This window comes from Syngnathus acus, chromosome 22 (genome assembly GCF_901709675.1).
Source record: "Syngnathus acus chromosome 22, fSynAcu1.2, whole genome shotgun sequence".
NCBI lineage: Eukaryota > Metazoa > Chordata > Actinopteri > Syngnathiformes > Syngnathidae > Syngnathus > Syngnathus acus.
The window spans coordinates 8547370-8563964 of NC_051106.1; the positions used below are offsets into that span (position 1 = coordinate 8547370).

General features: G+C 45.7%; 5 protein-coding genes across 6 annotated transcripts; 1 reads left to right on the forward strand and 4 right to left on the reverse strand.

The window, feature by feature from the left end:
* Window positions 1-170: 170 nt before the first annotated feature.
* tpgs1 (tubulin polyglutamylase complex subunit 1) lies at window positions 171-1350 on the reverse strand. Its single transcript, XM_037241366.1, has 2 exons — window positions 972-1350; window positions 171-781 (listed from the first exon to the last, which is right to left on the reverse strand). The coding sequence occupies exons 1-2, from the start codon at window positions 1343-1345 to the stop codon at window positions 202-204; spliced, it is 954 nt and encodes a 317-aa protein (XP_037097261.1). The 5' UTR covers window positions 1346-1350; the 3' UTR covers window positions 171-201.
* A 283-nt stretch (window positions 1351-1633) lies between these two features.
* On the reverse strand, window positions 1634-6876 carry LOC119116106 (inositol-3-phosphate synthase 1-A-like). Of its 2 annotated transcripts, none has more exons than XM_037241275.1 (11): window positions 6658-6876; window positions 4224-4348; window positions 3996-4157; window positions 3784-3913; window positions 3502-3695; window positions 3280-3429; window positions 2910-3125; window positions 2657-2821; window positions 2456-2569; window positions 2114-2331; window positions 1634-1997 (listed from the first exon to the last, which is right to left on the reverse strand). In XM_037241275.1, exons 2-11 carry the CDS (start codon window positions 4335-4337, stop codon window positions 1814-1816), a joined length of 1647 nt encoding a protein of 548 aa, XP_037097170.1. In that variant the 5' UTR covers window positions 4338-4348; window positions 6658-6876; the 3' UTR covers window positions 1634-1813. The 2 variants fall into 2 exon arrangements, with proteins under 2 accessions (XP_037097170.1, XP_037097169.1); XM_037241274.1 differs by lacking the exon at window positions 6658-6876 and adding an exon at window positions 5469-5531.
* On the forward strand, window positions 6001-9200 carry LOC119116181 (programmed cell death protein 10). Its single transcript, XM_037241407.1, has 8 exons — window positions 6001-6169; window positions 7086-7357; window positions 7545-7598; window positions 7666-7783; window positions 7854-7980; window positions 8104-8182; window positions 8268-8350; window positions 8417-9200. The coding sequence occupies exons 2-8, from the start codon at window positions 7268-7270 to the stop codon at window positions 8496-8498; spliced, it is 633 nt and encodes a 210-aa protein (XP_037097302.1). The 5' UTR covers window positions 6001-6169; window positions 7086-7267; the 3' UTR covers window positions 8499-9200.
* A 999-nt stretch (window positions 9201-10199) lies between these two features.
* On the reverse strand, window positions 10200-13623 carry LOC119116185 (deubiquitinase DESI2). Its single transcript, XM_037241412.1, has 5 exons — window positions 12769-13623; window positions 11887-11959; window positions 11648-11741; window positions 11429-11570; window positions 10200-11347 (listed from the first exon to the last, which is right to left on the reverse strand). The coding sequence occupies exons 1-5, from the start codon at window positions 12805-12807 to the stop codon at window positions 11087-11089; spliced, it is 609 nt and encodes a 202-aa protein (XP_037097307.1). The 5' UTR covers window positions 12808-13623; the 3' UTR covers window positions 10200-11086.
* Window positions 13624-13953: 330 nt separating this feature from the next.
* On the reverse strand, window positions 13954-16462 carry LOC119116204 (synaptojanin 2 binding protein). Its single transcript, XM_037241437.1, has 4 exons — window positions 16279-16462; window positions 15686-15822; window positions 15514-15609; window positions 13954-15368 (listed from the first exon to the last, which is right to left on the reverse strand). Exons 1-4 carry the CDS (start codon window positions 16334-16336, stop codon window positions 15222-15224), a joined length of 438 nt encoding a protein of 145 aa, XP_037097332.1. The 5' UTR covers window positions 16337-16462; the 3' UTR covers window positions 13954-15221.
* Window positions 16463-16595: the final 133 nt, after the last annotated feature.

The window sequence follows — 16595 nt, forward strand, 5'->3', positions numbered from 1 at the left end:
TCTTCATCAATAGCCAGCAGCACCACCTACAGGACGAGTGTGTAACATTTCATTCAGTGACTCATGGGTGATTCTTTTCAAGCGTCGTATCTATCTAAAATCTAAAAATAACCACATTTTTTGTTTATTCCTTATTTCTGGCCAAAACACGCAGCAGACACGAGATGAAGTTATGAACAAGCAAATGTCTATAATTGTCAGCTAGGAGACGACTTTCACTCGAGAGATAAAGAGTTCCGCGGCGGCGTTCTCAAACTCCTTGGCGTCCATGTGGCCGGCTGGGCCTCGCGCCTGCGCTTCAGTCATGGCGTGCGCCAGTTGGTGCGGCGACATCTTGGCACTGGCCTCCAGGCGACGAAGCGCCTTGACGTTGGGGGGGTCGGCATCATGCGACATCTCCAAAGCCTCCCTCAGGGCACTCAGCACGGCCAGGCACGGGCCCCGCAAAGCCAGACCCTCGTCCGGCTGACACACCTGGGCGTAGAGCCGCTGCGCTTGGCGGATGTAGTCAGAGAAAACAGCGCACGTCAGCACACCATGATGGAAAACGCCGTAAGGGACGGCCTCGTGGTCGTGACAGTGGAGGCGGCACAGCAGCGGGGCGGAAGTGGAGGCCGGGACGCCGCCCTCGTCGCACAAGCATCGCAGGGTTTGTGTGTACAGGCCACCGCTGACCCCGCCACCCGCAACCCTCAAAGGGTCACCATCATCCGTATGCCCGATAGGTGCCGCCAGGCTCAGGAGGTCGTAAGCCACTCTGACGTTGTTGCAAAATGCAGAACTGGGTTTCAAGACAAAAAAAAAGATTGTTATTGTGTGGTGTATTTATAGACTAATTACAATACTTCAGACCAAACCTTGACTAAATTTATCACACAAGCTTGGGACCTGGTCAACCTGCAGGATGTTGAAAGATGTTTTTTTTTTTATCGTTTTTGAAATATCTCACTGATGTCTGGCTTTACTGGTACCTTTGCGAATGGTGGGCCAGTCGCAGGTGCCACAGCGCCCGATTGAGTCGCTGCTGATTCCGGGCGCTTCCTCCTCCTTCTTCACCCGACGGAGCATCGCTCACACGCAGGTCCTTCGAGTCTTGGCCGCTGTTCTCCATCACTGCGGCAGCCAGGCTGCTGAAATGGTCGGCCAGGAAGCCGACGGGGTCGTCCGGTCGGGCCTCCACCATCTTTAACAGGGCACCGCGAAGCAGCTCACCTACGCCGGCCTGCGCCAGGAACTCGCGGTCGCTCCCAGTTCCGGAGGATTTGGAACTCGGGCCTGGCTCGGCCACTATTGCTGCGGGAGACGTCCCGGAGCCGGTAGATCGGCGCTTCTCACGGTCGGCCATGTTTGTTGACGTCACATGTCGCAGCAACGGAAGTAAGGGGACGCGAAGGTGGGGCTTGTCGCTCTTAAAGGTACGGCTTTTTTTTTTTTTTTTAAACGCTAAAATAAATAAAATAGATTTTTATTTTATTTTATACTGTACGTTCTCTTGTTAAATGTATTAAGTCATTATACATTTCCGTTCTCTTGTTTTTAAATGCTTTTAAATGTCATAGACTTTGAGTTACCTGTAAATAAAGTGCCTTGCCACGTTTCTCCCATCTTTCAAGTAAATTGACATCTAGTCAGATTTCTGCTTCTCTAACAGCTTTAATTGTCATAAAGTGAACATGTTAGACGGTCTTAAATGTGCAAAGTGAGTAAACAAAAAATATGTATGAACCTCCATTTAAAGGTCTGCAGTTTAAAGACGCAGACACAGAATCAACAGTAACAAGTTTGTAAAAGATGTTTGTGTAATATTTGTCGTCTACTTGGACTGCTCCACTTCGCCGTTGTCGTGGATGCCGTTGGTGACCTCTGTGTAGTTGAGGTTTGGGATCGCCTTCTTCGGGATGGCCGCGTCGCCATTAACGTGCTGTACGGTCAGGAAGTTCCTCTGTAGCTTTTCCTCCAGCAGCATGTGACTCTGAGGGGGAAGGCCCAGACATGCCCTGGAAAAAGCAGCAAAAATATTTATGTAGACTTCAGTAGACAAATGACTTTGGACTCTGTTGATTTCTGATTCTGACTGGCTTTATATACTTGTCATGATTTGTTTGGTTTGTACCTCATGACGTTTTCTATGGAGGCCCTTTGGCGGTTGAAGGCATTGATGACAGGGGTCCCCGGCGGGACCAGGGGGGCCTTGATTAGGAAGGACAGCAGCGCCAGGACGCTGTGGAAGGACTGGAAGTGGTCCTCGCCATTGGGCCGGAAGCTTACGCGCTGGCACAGCTCAGTCAGAATGGCCAAGTCCAAAATAATGGGGCTGGCCAGAAGAGAGTCCTACTTGCCAAGATATGGCAATTATACATATGTTGTAATATTAGAAATCATTTTACAATAATTCCTTCTTTTTTTTTTTTTAAACTGAACTTTTTGACGTGATGAGAAAAATGACGTGACTGACCTCACAGGTGTTGTGCAACACAATGGTGTTGAGGCCGCCCATCATGATCTCAGATGTGTATTCATCCATGGCCCGCTTGCTGTCGCCCACATACGGAATGTACTTAATCACCACCTGGAAGAAACCGAAAGAGAGGTGTGGTTGTGTGTGGAATTTTGTGGGGGAAAAAAGGAATGTCAAGTTCGAATGCGTGTCACTCACGCAGTGGTCAGGCTTCTCCCCGCGTTCGTAGAGCACGGAGTTGGAGCGCACCATGTCGTCCACCACGTTGCTCTTGGTGATTTCCTTGGAGCGGAACTGCTGTGGCGCAGATAGGTTCTTGCCATCGTTGTTGCCCAGGTGGTTGTAGCTCACGATGGCGGTGGGCTGAAAATGGGTGATATATTTTTTTATACTGAAGTAAATTCTAATTGTAATAATACTGCTATTGATTTTGCTATTATGCAACAATCACCTTGATGCCCGAGCTGACCAGGAAGTCCACCAGCACCGACTTGATCTTGGTCTGTCCAGACTTGAAGTCGTCCCCTCCGATGAAGACGCCCCTCTGGTGGGCCAGCTCCACGGCCCCCGGCACAAACGTGTTCTGGGGGGCGCCGTTGATGTAGGCGCACCCCTCCAGGATGCTGGCCACTGCAAACAGAGTGGAGGGAGACACCTCTAAGCCCCCCTGACCAAGGAGAGGGAGGGACAAAAAAAAAAGTGGAGTTCAAAAATGGGTTTGGTATTATTATTTATATATTTCAGGTGTTATGGATCTTCATATTTTTTATTACATTCACGTTCCATCCCCAGGAATTTCCAGCTCAAGTATAAATTCTCACCTGGATGGCAGCCAGCAGGTTTTCCGCCGTGTCGTTTATGCCCGGCACGATGTCGCAGAAGCGCTCGGTGGTGGCGGTCCACACCACGATCACTTTGTCCACTCCGCTGACCTCTCGGAAGTCACGGATGTCCGCCCGGATGCGCTCCACCTGAAAATGATTTCCCGCGTGAACTTTATTTGCTCAGGTGCAGCTGAACAAGAAGAGGAGATTCAGCCGAACCTGCTCCGCCATGCTCCCGCCCAGTACGTTGTCGGCCCGGCTCTCCTGGTTGGCGGCGATGAATTCTGGGATGTAGATGGACGGTCTGGGTTTCATGGCGACCATATATGGTCGCAGCTGCTCTTGAAGCGACCAGTCCAGCACCTGGGCACGCTCCATTGCGCTTCCCAGATCCAGCGAGGAGATATCCCAACCTTGGAACACGTTCAACATGGCCGCAGTAAAGCAAAACTAATTTCTAAGTCTGCTGCGTCTGCAAAAATATACATTGACACACCCTACCGTCAAAGACGATGTCATTGGGGTGCACCATGGGTAGCAGATCACAGAAGGGCACGTTGACCTCGCCGTCGGGCCCTGATCCGAGACACACAGTCGAAGCCTGCAGCAGTGATCCAAAGTAATTGGCTTTCTGAAAACAGATGAGATGACCATTGATCATCAGTGTTATTGTAAAACACAAAAAGTGACCCTGATCTGAAGACCTGTTTCACCTTGACTCCAGTCTTTGTGTTCCAGGTGAGCTTCATCTTATTTGCCAGCACGGCGGCGGTGACCGTGGTGCCGTTGTTGCCACCCCAGCCCACCAGCATGACCCCCAAGCGGGGCACACCAGCCTCCGTGCGAATGGTCATCTCGGTGGAGCGAGGCGTCACCTAAACCACCAGAATATGAACGGAGAACATTCCGACAACCGCTTTAGGTTTGAGGGTTGAACTTACTGTAACCGTATTGCCACTTTTGTGCACGGATGTGCTGTGGTAGGAATATTGAGCTTCAATATGCGTGTCCGTGTACTTGACATTGGGACTGTTGATGTGAATCTTCACAGGCATGTTTGAGGATTCTGCAACAAAAGCACACAGATCCGGCAATAGGTGAACCAGAACTTCTCCTCCCCTGCAAGTGGAGCCATGAACTTGCATTGAGGCTTGCTTCCAGGGAATGCAGAAGACATAATAGCCATTTGGCTACAAAACCTTTTGGACCAGAACCGAGTTCATTTAGAAGGCAAGACACATCGTAGCTGGCAACAACAAACGTTATGCAACCAATGATTGTATGCCAAACTTTGGTACAAGTTAGCTCAAGGGAGGTCCTGTTGAGCACCACCCACTTTTTCAGACCCTCCCCAGTGGAATATTACTGATGCCGCGATCCCCATCATCACTGAAAGCTTCTCTCCTGATTTGGCCATTTGGCAGTTATTTGAGGTTGCTTTGAAGGTTAGCTGGAAATTATAAATAGCAAATCAGTTGGATTAAGGGGGAATGAAGTCTGAGTTCACAGAGAAATATATTAAAGTGAGAAAAGTGGCAACACCTTTAAAATGATGAAACGTGAATTCCGGAAAATGTTTCTAAACATTCTATATGATTGACAATAATTGCTAAAATTATGCGCAAGGACTGAGATCTATGCACATTTTCAGTTTCGCCACATTTTGCGGACAAAAAAAATACCATTCATTCCCAAAGAGGCTTTTAACAGGTTTCAAATCACCCCAAACCAAAATTCTAAATATTCAACTCATTCGCCTTTTCACCATTTCTCAACATGTCAAAATTGCACACATAGCAAACATTTTCACAATAACATTCCTACTCTTTTTTTTTTTTTTTTTACCAAAACTACATACATTTTTAGCATCATCAAATATTTTCCTACATTCATTCATTCATTCATTCATTCCATTCAAAATGAATCTTTCTGCATCATTCATTTAACTGTTAACATGGATTCATTCTGATCAAAACACCACCATTTAGGCCTTCCTATTAGTCAATATGCAAATCCTTTTGTGCATTTTCCACATTCTCTGCAGCTACAGTTGGTCAATATGTAATGCGTATACCCGGTCTAACGCGAGGGCTGATTTTCGAAAAACTGAAATTCTATTGAGATCTTAGCAACAGACTTGAACGTGAATACAAATTCTTTTTGGTGACAATGATGCTACTACATACGTGGAAATTCCGCGTGCACGTCTTGCTGCTACTGCTTCTGCTGCGACTGCTGCTTGACGGTGAACAAATGGGAAAGTTCCACAAGTTTCCACACGTCTGGCTTCCTGCCGATGAGCTTTCTCCGAAAGCCCTCTCCCCCACCTACGTCTAGCTTCCGCAGCGCCGCCTAGCGGGCAGGGGAATGTGCATTCATGCGGTGTTTTTAGATAAGGGGGAGAGCCTGAACTTTCTCAACGGGGTGACGCCTGACACGTTCACTAAGGCAGGGTTTGCACTAATATTGTATTATTTCACGTGATAATAACGATAGTAATAAAAAAATTTCATAGTCATAATTTTCGCTTTTATGTTTGACTTATTATTGCACGGTATTTTTCAGTAATAATTTTTGTTTTACATATTGTTGCATGTTTCTTTTCTACAGTAATATTAAGAAATGTGTTACAAAACTGATGTAAGGCATGTTAATTGGATTGACTCATTTTTATGATCGTGTTTATCTGATGGCAATTAAAAAAGAGATGACGTAGCCTCGCCGTCGTTTCTGATTGGCTAAGCGCGCGTATACGTAGCAACGGTCCGGAAGATGTCGCTCAGGCCAGTCCTAAAAAACTTCCGCCTTAAGTTGTAAAGAAAACAGCTGCTAAAAAAAGGCTTTTTCGGACGACGTACGCGCCCCTCTTTCAGGAGTCCCAACACAGGTAGAGCCAAGCACACGCTTCACACCTCACCGCCCATCCACCGTGTTAGCACTTTGGCGTCGCGTGCTTTAATTCCACGGGGCCACATTTGAGCGGGGCCGAGACAAATGTTAAGCTTTGCTCTCGCTAAGCTAGCACGGCTAGCACGTCCGCCGTATTGGGGTGAATGCTAACACTTTGGCTATTCCCTTATGGATCCGCTCGGGCTGAATAGACCGATCCCTTATCGAAACGGGACCGAATTGTACCCTTAAAGCGGTCTGTCGAGGGCCGTTTCGCCGTCACTTAAACGTTAGAGCCGAGAAAAGAAAAATACGTCTGCTACTTTCGAAGCTAGCTTAGCCTAGCCGCCGCTAAGAAGCTGCGTTCAAGGTAGGCTGGAGCGAAAAGCGTCTTAACAATAAACACGGTTGTATTAACGACACATTCGGTGTGTGTCATGAATCATTCAAATCCACACTAGTAGCGGAATTTTGTTGAATTCTTACTTTGTATATAGCTCAAGTCTTGGTATTCCCAAACGCCGGCAACGTGGAACGCTTTCAGTTTGCGAAATTTGAAAAGAATGACTCGTCAGATTAGGTGAAGACACAGGTTGGCCTGCCACTCCCATCTCTGCTTTGAAGTCACAAATCACACAAGTGGGTGGGATAGACGGACGTCCAGACACACAGACTCCGTTTTGAAAACAAGGCCAGTGATCTGACTTGACAGTGAGACACACACACATAAGTAATTGTCATCTTCAGGTACTACTCATACATTTTTTTAGGGTGGGGCGTTCCACGTGTTAAGTGTGCTCAAGGATTTGAAATGTGTCAGACGGATCAATTTACAAATTAGTCATAATTTGCTCAGGCGGTATTTTGTCAATAATATGCTAACTTCAATTTGGTTTTCCCTTTTGTTTTTTAAGGTTGCACTCCCTGAGGACTTTTTTTTTTTTTTTTTTTAAGAGCGTGCATGTGTACGAGCGTGTGTGTATGTGAGTGAGTTTGCGTGTGTATGTGTGTGTGCGTGCGTGCGGGTGTGTGCGCGCGTGTGTGTGTGTTACCCCCCCCAACTGCCATTTGACTGTGAGCCACTCCTCCCTGGAGGATGACAATGGAGGAGATGAAGAATGAAGCGGAGACAAACTCCATGGTATCCATGACGCTCTACACAGTGATGTACCCGGTCTTTAATGAGGTAAAGGACACATTTTTAATATTATTTTAGCATTTGTTGTTCATGGTCCACCCCGACATGCTGACTACTTTATATGAATGAGGATTATACATAAACAGGACAAGACTTCAGATCTTGATGCCACAAGGTGGCAGCAAAGTTTGTCTTAAACTATGAAATGTCTAACCCTCTCTGTTTTCTACCTTAGCTGGAGACGATCAACCTATCGGCAGCTCAGACGCTCAGAGCGGCCTTCATCAAGGTAAACCTGAGAATGAAAAAATAAATGAAACATTTTTTTATACATTTTATACACCCCCTTTCAACAGGCAGAGCGGGAGAACGCCGGCCTGACTCAGGACATCATCGTGAAGATCTTGGAGAAGAAGAACATCCAAATCAACTTCACAGAATCGCTGCTGCGAATGGCCGCCGACGATGTGGAAGGTGCGTACACCCCACCCACCTGCCATCCCAACAACAAAAATCAATCAGTGAAGCCAATCCTCTCGTGCAGAATTCATGATCGAACGGCCAGAACAGGAGTTCCAGGACCTGAACGACAAAGCCCGAGCGCTGAAACACATCCTCAGCAAAATCCCAGACGAGATCAACGACAGAGTACGCTTTCTACAGACTATCAAGTGAGTACTTTCGGTGGAATTTTACAAAAGATGATGCGAAAATATTTATTCTATTTAAATCGTGGCCAACCTTCATTCATTCATTCAATTTTGCAACCGCCATCTCATTTTGACAACCTACAGAGACATAGCCAGCGCCATTAAAGAGCTCCTGGACACGGTCAACAACGTCATCAAGAAATATCAGTACCAGAATCGTAGAGTGAGTACTACAATGTCAGACATTCACACTTTAAATATTCGCCCGTTACTTGCCTTCAATGTTCTCTGCTTCCTCTGCTGGTAAGGCCCTGGAGCATCAGAAGAAGGAGTTTGTGAAATACTCGAAAAGCTTCAGCGACACCCTAAAAACATACTTCAAAGATGGAAAGTAAGTGCAGCAGCGTGATGTAATTTGTGGCCATTTGTAGTCCTCATTCTTGTCTTTGGTTGCCAGGGCGATAAACGTCTTCAAGAGCGCCAATCTGCTCATCCACCAAACCAACCTCATACTGCAGACCTTCAAGACCGGGGCCTAGCACGCTGAGGAGGACCATGCAGTCCGGGGGAAACCTGCCGCCCCGACCCTGCCGTGGTGGAAATGCGGGGAGGTTGGGCCTGCGGTTGGAGCGCCTGACCCTTATTTGTAAATTAGGAAGAGTTGATTTTAGGGTTTGGGGTCAACAGCGGGGAGAGACTGAAAAGTGCCATTTGTGTAGTCAATGAGGATTTTCCAGTCTCCAGCTGAAAGAGGCCCGAAAGTCAGCGCGTTTGATTTTATTTGGACACTTTTAATTTATAACCCTGATTTTCTTTTTCTTGTTTTTTCGGGGAGGTGTTTATTAAAGACTAATTGCCATTTTTCTAATATATTCATGTTGATCATTTTATCTTAAAAACAAAACACAGCAACACTGCAACAATCATAGCTATGCGTAAGAAACACCATCCATTTTGTGTCCCCGTCGCTCGGGAGGATCGACGGGCCTGGGAGGAGGCCATTTTAAGACCCCGAATTTCATTCCTCTTTGCTTATCTTGACGACCGCGCCGCCAAATAACTTCCGAGCACAGTGTTGTGCACCTTACTACTTCTTATATTAAGTCATACAACATTCCCTCCTCCTCAGTGTTAGCACGCCAAGACGCTCCTCGCTGTCGGGGGTTGCAAAGACGAGAAAGATATTCTGTATTTAACTGATCCTGGTTGCAAATGTTCAATAAATAGTTTCCAAATGATCACTTGATGCCTTTTGTTTTTGATTCTTCTCCACTGATGACTTTGAATAGGCTCAATGGAAATTGTGACCAATTTTAAAAAATGCATCGATCATCAAATTGTTCTGATTTAGGGCTGGGTAAGATTTGATAGGATACGTTTCAAATAGATACAATACGATTCAATAGAGAGTAATTTTAAAAACACCTTTTGTCCTTTACCTAATGCTAAAATCCATTTGCACCAAAAGAAAATAGGCCAATAATGGTACATTCACCTTCCATTCATTGAAGGTTATTAATAACAAAAACATTTTGCTTAGTGCATGTTAAGAACACAAAAAATACATAACTTTTTTGTTAGTGCTTTTTCATTAATCCTTAGCTTATACAAACGAGGTAAACTTGTGCAAAGGCACATATGAAGTTTGTTTCAAATGTTATTCATATTACTTCAATTTTAGTGCCCGCTAAGAATTGTCTTACTTGATTGCTTAAAGTCTTTTGCTCAGGTTCTTTGGAGGAGACATTGCTGGTCTGGGTGATGTCCTTGCAGGTGAACGCGGAGGTTGGTCTTGCCGGTTTTGTCTATTTCGTGCGCTCCTCCATTGTCTTTAAATCCAAAACGAGTCCGTATTCTGCTTTTAAAGACGCGTGTGGGTGGAAGAATTTCTCAGCCATTTAACTGCTTCTTATATTGCCCAGTCTCTATCAAGCTTTAAAGGCAATGGCATCACAGTACTGCCCTCTAGCGGCAAGGGGGAATATCGACATAGCAAATTAATGAATTGGTAGTTATTTGAAAAATATCGATATATATATCGTTTTTTAGCACACCCCTACTCTGATCACACCTGATGTGTGACAGCTCGGATCATAAAACATTACTGGACTCAATAACTGTAACGATATTACAGAAATAAAATGAGGACCAAGTTAAATTAAATCGGCACCAAAACGGTAATATATTACTGTAACGTGTTATCCCCAACTCTGGTAATATTGTACATTATCACATAGACATTCACACGTTTTGTAGTCCCTTTATTCTAGTACTAAGTCAAGTTTTGCTTTGAAAAAAAAAAAAAAAGAGTATTTTGAAAAGTCCCAGATGACACTAGAAAAAAAATCCTGTATTGTACAATCTTTTAACAAAGTCACGTACTGTATTTTACTGTATGAACCAAAGTGTGTGTGTCTGTGTACGTGTGTCAGCTGCCACACAATAAATACACTTGGTGAAATGTCCAAACCAACATTCAATACATGAGTGAGTTCCTTCCTGAGAGAATAGCTGTCCTTGAATGCACCACCACTATCAGCAGGGGAGATGGAAAAGAAATCAGTGTGCCTTGTCCCAAAATGAAAGTCTTTGTTCCCTTCTTTGCCTTTAAATGCTATGCAATCTGTAAACATGATTACAAACACAATATTGTCTTACAGCCTAGACAAACACGACTGTGGTTACTACCAGCAGTGGCTAGTTAGCCTAGCATAAGACGACGCATGGTAAAAGGCCAAGCAAAGGCGCACGCTTAGCTCGATCAAAGTGAAAACGAGTGTACGTATTAAAACGAGGATAGCATCATTTATATAGCAGCTCAAGACTTTTAAACACAAATGGCTAAGCTAACGACTAATGAGAGTTGAGTTCCAAATGAGAACAATTTTGAAACTGGCTTTAAGGGCATGGCTTCTTGAAAGTTTTTTAAGGTTTACTTATGTGTGGCACGTCTACCATATCTCATGCTGCTAAGGCTTCAGACGCTGCTGACCTTTCCAAGCCGATTTTGGGGAGTCAACAACCAAACGTCCTGGGATGGTCACGCCACGTTCGGCAGTCCTCAACTGTCCAAAAAGGCTCAACTCCCCAACCTGTCCTGGTCCACGGGCCGGTCGGCGGCAGTCCATCACACCCTGGTGTGGCGGCAGCTATGCGAGGAGGAGGAAGAGGAGGATCCGGCGGCCCCGGACGACGAGGGCGGTGACGGGCGGTCGTCGTCGCTGGACCGGCGCCGGCGCTCGTCTTTGTGGAGGCCCAGGCTGATGTGGCTCTGCAGAGCGGCCGGCGTCAGCCACTCTTTGGGCAGGCAGCTCTGCAGGAAGGGGATGCACGAGCTGAAATAGGCCAGACGGTTGACCCAGCGTGGAATCTCACGGCCGCACAGCAGCTGGAAAAATAGCACAAGAAATCTCTTACATGACTTTTTTCTTGAAAGTGTTTCTTTTGATTCATGCATAAAATTAGCGACCTCTGAGAGCGAGGAGGAGAAGTGGTTGCAGTTCTTGTGCATGAGGTGGTAGGCGTCGCCTTTGAACTCCCTGCCAAGCTCCTCCATGATCTTGTCCATGTCCTCCGCTCCAAAGTCGGTGGTGCCCAGGACGATGGCCTCCCTGTTGAGAATCGCCTTCCAATCAGGCGCTAAATAAAGCCAAGAAAGAAAAGGAAAGTAACGTGGCTGACCACTTACTTGAATTTGAAAGTCTCTCCCAGCTCGGCGGCATTGCCCGGGTTGATTTCAAAGATGCCGCTGAAAGGATACGGGTGGCCTCCGTACGCAAATTCTAGTGCGAAAAAAGTGTCGGAATTAGCCCACTGTCCTGTCCTGGATTGAACGTGGTCTTTTAAGGGCAGGTCCTTTGGAGTCACGTCTCACCTGTCCTGTCATGTGATGTTATTTAACAGTGATTTTCATTTCAAGTGTCTCACCTCGGCCATAAATCTCGATTCCTGAGTGGAAGACTCCAATTCCGAGATTGGAAGTGTACTCGTTTATCCAGTACTGCAGGGAAAATGTCGAATTGGTTAGTCATGTCTATTGCAGCATTGTGAACTTTGCTTTTAAAAAGACACAATTGTTGACTCCATGCTGTGTACGGATGTTTATTTTGTTTACGGCAGACAATCAAAAGTCAATCCCATCCAGGCCGAACTAGCAGCCTCCAATCAATAATAGAAGACATGATGTAATGCAGTCTTAACTTCTCAAATATCTGCTGTTACTGCTGTTCTCCGACCAGAAAGAGCAGACACGCCCCCCCGCCCTCCGTTTTTATGAGTTCATGTTGCCTGCAGCCTCGAGACACGCATTGATTTCACATTGAAAATCAAACCATCCACCTTCACAGGATGTTCTCATGGAAATGCTACTATCCATTCCAGCCTCTACCAACAAAGAAAACAACTATTACGCGTTTTTCTTTTTTTTCTTTTTGCAAGCAATACAGTAATCTATAATATTATAAAAAATAAAAAAAAAACAGATAAACAACTTGCTTTGAATTTAATGATGCACTACAAGTGAGGATGGTGCTCCTTCTGGTGTGCTCGCCTTGGCCACTAGGGGGCAGTAATTTACAAGTCATGCAAACTTTGTCAATACTTGGCTAAAATGTGCATCTGCGTTATATAAACATTTGAAGGACATTTTTGTATTTAATTGGGAACAAAATTCAGGTACGTAAACTAGAGCTGCTGTCTCGATGTGGACCAAGTGACAAGAGGCTGCAGGGTAGGGCAACGGGTGTCAGATTACCAAATAGAAAAGAAATGGCAGAGGACTCCAAATAAATGGAAATAAAGGCTTCTTACCATGTCATACACGTTGAGAATGACAGGTTCATTGGCCATGGCTCCAAGCTGAGCGTGTGGTGGATCTCAGAACGCCCATACACTCCTCCGAGTCCTCCTCCACCGCCTCCGCATCGGCATCCACACACACTGGGCCACGCTGCATCCACACACACACCCCCAGTCAGAATGTCACTGCACGAGGGCAAAAAGGTATAAAAGCTCAAAAGCAAACGCAATAAAAAGCCTCCCAAATGCTCATAACGAAGGCCTGAGCGTCCTCCTCGTGTTGTCACGGGCGTCCATTTTGATGGGGACGGTGGGGATGCTGATGATGACGATGGAGCGGCCGGCCGGGTCCACAGTGGAGGCTCGCTGCTTCTAGTATCCTCGTCCGGCGGCGCTCCTCCCGTGGCTGACCCGCGACCAGCGTCCTTCACGTGGGCGGGAGAGGCTCTGGCGCTGCGACATGATGATGAAAACTCCGAAAGGGTTTCGATTGCTCCCGACGTGGTCGACGGCTCGTCCGCTCAGTGTGGTTGTGACTGCGGCTTTGCCTCCTCCGCTTCCCGTTTCGGTCTGGATGACGTCACCTTATTGCGCGACTCCGCATCCGTTCAAGGCTTGTACCAGACACGTCCACGCCGTCCCTCTCCTCCATCGGCTCCTCGTCTCGATCGCACCGCCGTCCGTGACAAAGCCGCAAGTCTTCTCGCCCTTCCCGTGCGTCAAGCTGCCCAAGAAGTCGGCGGCGGCCCGAAACCTGGGCCTGTACGGCCCCACCTCCAGGACGCACGCCCGCTTCCCCCAGCTGAGCCGAACGGCACCACCAGGAGGCGCTGAGAACTTTTGGACACCAGTCAGTCAGTCAGACATGGCTTGGAGACTGGAGAGAGCAAATCAGCAGATCGAACCTGACTCCATCCACCACACTGAAGCCATCCACTTGTTTCTATTCCAAGAAGAGAAACCAAGCAAAAATGATAACAAGGAACCTTGGCAAGAGCGCGCTTGGTTCTCTTTGAATTGACCTTTCTCCCTTACCGTTCCCTCAATGCGCGGACAGCGGCGACTCCATGACGTCACTTTGTTTGCTGCTGGCTGCTGCTCGTGTGCATTTTAGTTCATTAAACCATGACTGCTCGGAAACGATGGCTTGCTTGGGTGTGAAAATAGAATTGAAAATGCAAAGTCGGGAAAAGTTGCTCCGATGTAAAACATGAAATGTTTATTTCCTCTTCTGGCATACAGTGCACAGTATTCACAATCAGCAGCAGAGTGACATGAAATGTATTTACAAGACAACACACTTTCCAACAAGCGCGCACGACTCTTTCCGACTAGAGATGCTCCATAATTTTGGCTAGTGCAAAAATAAACTATTGAATGCCCCGAAACCTTCTCTCTTATAGCTACAGAACTACTCACGCCTCTGTGCACGGTAAATGGGAATGTAGTTCATGTGAGTTCGAAAATGGCGATGGACATACAAAAACAAATATAGCAAATACTTAATTGCACAGCACAATAAACTTGATTTGACTTCCACCCTATGTACTTTGTGTTTTAATTTCTGGTAAGAATAACGACAACAGGGCGAGAGAGAAATTTGGTTGATCCTTGGTGCGTGATTTCAAAATGATCTATCAAACTATATATCTGTATAAAAATAAATTTCGAGCTTTAACTCTTCATTATGCGTGGGAATTTCTGACATAACCAAAAATATGGTTTCTACTTATATATTATATATAATCGACATATTAAAAGATGAATTAGATCTAGGACTAGTGTGAAAAATGAGAACATTCTTGAACACACAAGCTAAATGATTGATCCAGTGCAATTGATGGCATCTACAATGGCATTTTTAGTAGCGATGACCATTCAACTAAATTTCTTTGATCAATTTATTTTTACATGAAATGTTTTTTTTTTTCTCGAGGTGAGTTGAGTTGTGACATAACGGGGAGTACGTAACTCAAATCCCCATACCCAGCATTGTTTTGGTCTAACGCGCAAACTCGTTGAAAGTGCATCTACAGCGCCCTCTGCGGGTCGGAAACCAGTAATGCACTTTCTGTTCCAAATGCCATTGCGTCAAGATGGGATTGATGAATGAATTTTTAAACGTTGATTGGTGGGTTATTCTGCCTGCCTTATACTTTTCAGGCCAGAATTCTGTGCATATTTGGCCGTGACAAAGTGCAACAAAAAATGCAAGCGTGTCATGAGAAGGTTCGATTGGACTGACGTTCGGCCATAACAAAAGGATGGCGGCGCTGACTAGCTTTTTTTCCCCCCTTAAGGGCAACCATGTTATGAAGATACAGCCCACAAAGTTGTGCCAGGACTATTATCTCTGTGACGAGAAATGCTTTAGTGTCATTTGGAAGAAAAAAAAAAAAAAAATCACTCCCTTCTTTGGCCTCAATGTTTGATCCTAAAAATGAAAAAAACAATAGCATGTTATGTTAAAACGGTCTTCGGTTGTTACGGATGTAAATGAATGCAAAGATGGCAACGGCGGCTCCCGTTAGCACAGCAAGTATCCCCAGATAAGGTGCCGAGGGCGCATGATCGGCTTGAGTATCGGACGGCCCGTTTATATGATGGGATGACTGCAAAAGGAAGGGGGGAAACACACACGGTTGAAATAAATTGCTTGTTTTGTCATACACCTCCAAAATCAAGCATCATAAAATAGGTGATCAGACGTTGGAGGTACCAGCACACAAGAGGATGGATTTTTTTCCCCCATTGTACCTTTTTCAGAACGCGCAGCTCCACGTCCTCCCCTGCTGTCCGGAATAAATCCACTGCAGCTTTGTGCGTCTGATCCTCCAGCTTGACACCATTGATCTAAATGACATAAAAAAAGAACAAGAATCAGGTCTTTTTTCTGAGCCATTTAAAAAACATGCTTCAAAACTTTTACCGCCAGGATGCGGTCGCCCTCTTGAAGCCTGCCGTCCAACGCCGCTGCACCATCCTCCTTGATTTTGGACACGTAGATGCCGCAATCGTTGACGACGTATTGCTGGTCCACGCCGCCCACAATGTTGAAGCCCAGACCTGCAAAGACACATCAAGGGAGAAGAAGATGGGAATGACAGGAGTATCTTCGTGGTGGTCACTCCCACTATTTCCAACTTGAATCTGTTATTTTCCCAATTTGATTTTTAAAAAAAGGCAAACTGATTTTTATATGTATAAATGGGTATACATGTCTTGGATTGGATATCATTATAAACGTACACACTCACATAGATTCACTTTCAGTCTGACAGGCCAAGCAGACATTTATAAAAAGGCGTCTTAAAGCATAAAAACGCATTCATGATCTACAACAATCCAGTAATTTGTCTCAATTGGTCATTTGAAATGCGTTAACAACACTGCCAGCTCTTATTTTGTTCGTCTTTTGCTAGTTTGGCACGTTAGTTAGCCATTAGCGCGATAGCTTCGTCGCTAGCCACGTAACATAGCAGCGACTAGTGCTAGCCACCGCTGCCACGAAATGATCTTTACCTGCAGGCCCTCGCTTGAGTTTTATGTCCACTGTGTTCGAGTGCAGCGAGCCGTTCATGGTTGCCGTGGAGGGAACTGTTTAAAAGACGAGGCGACGCAGGAATCAAACTTAATTGTGCTAAGGTGAACTCATTTGGAAAAGAGTCTGCGATTTGCTCGCGTAATCAGACGGCATAAAATGAAGCTCTTAGAGCTTGTGCTGCCCCCTAGCGGGAAAAGAGGCGAAAAACAAGTACCAAAAAAATGAAACAAAAACTGTATTTGCAGTTATACAAGTTTTACCTAAATTATTTTCACAATAATTATGTTTTAAACGT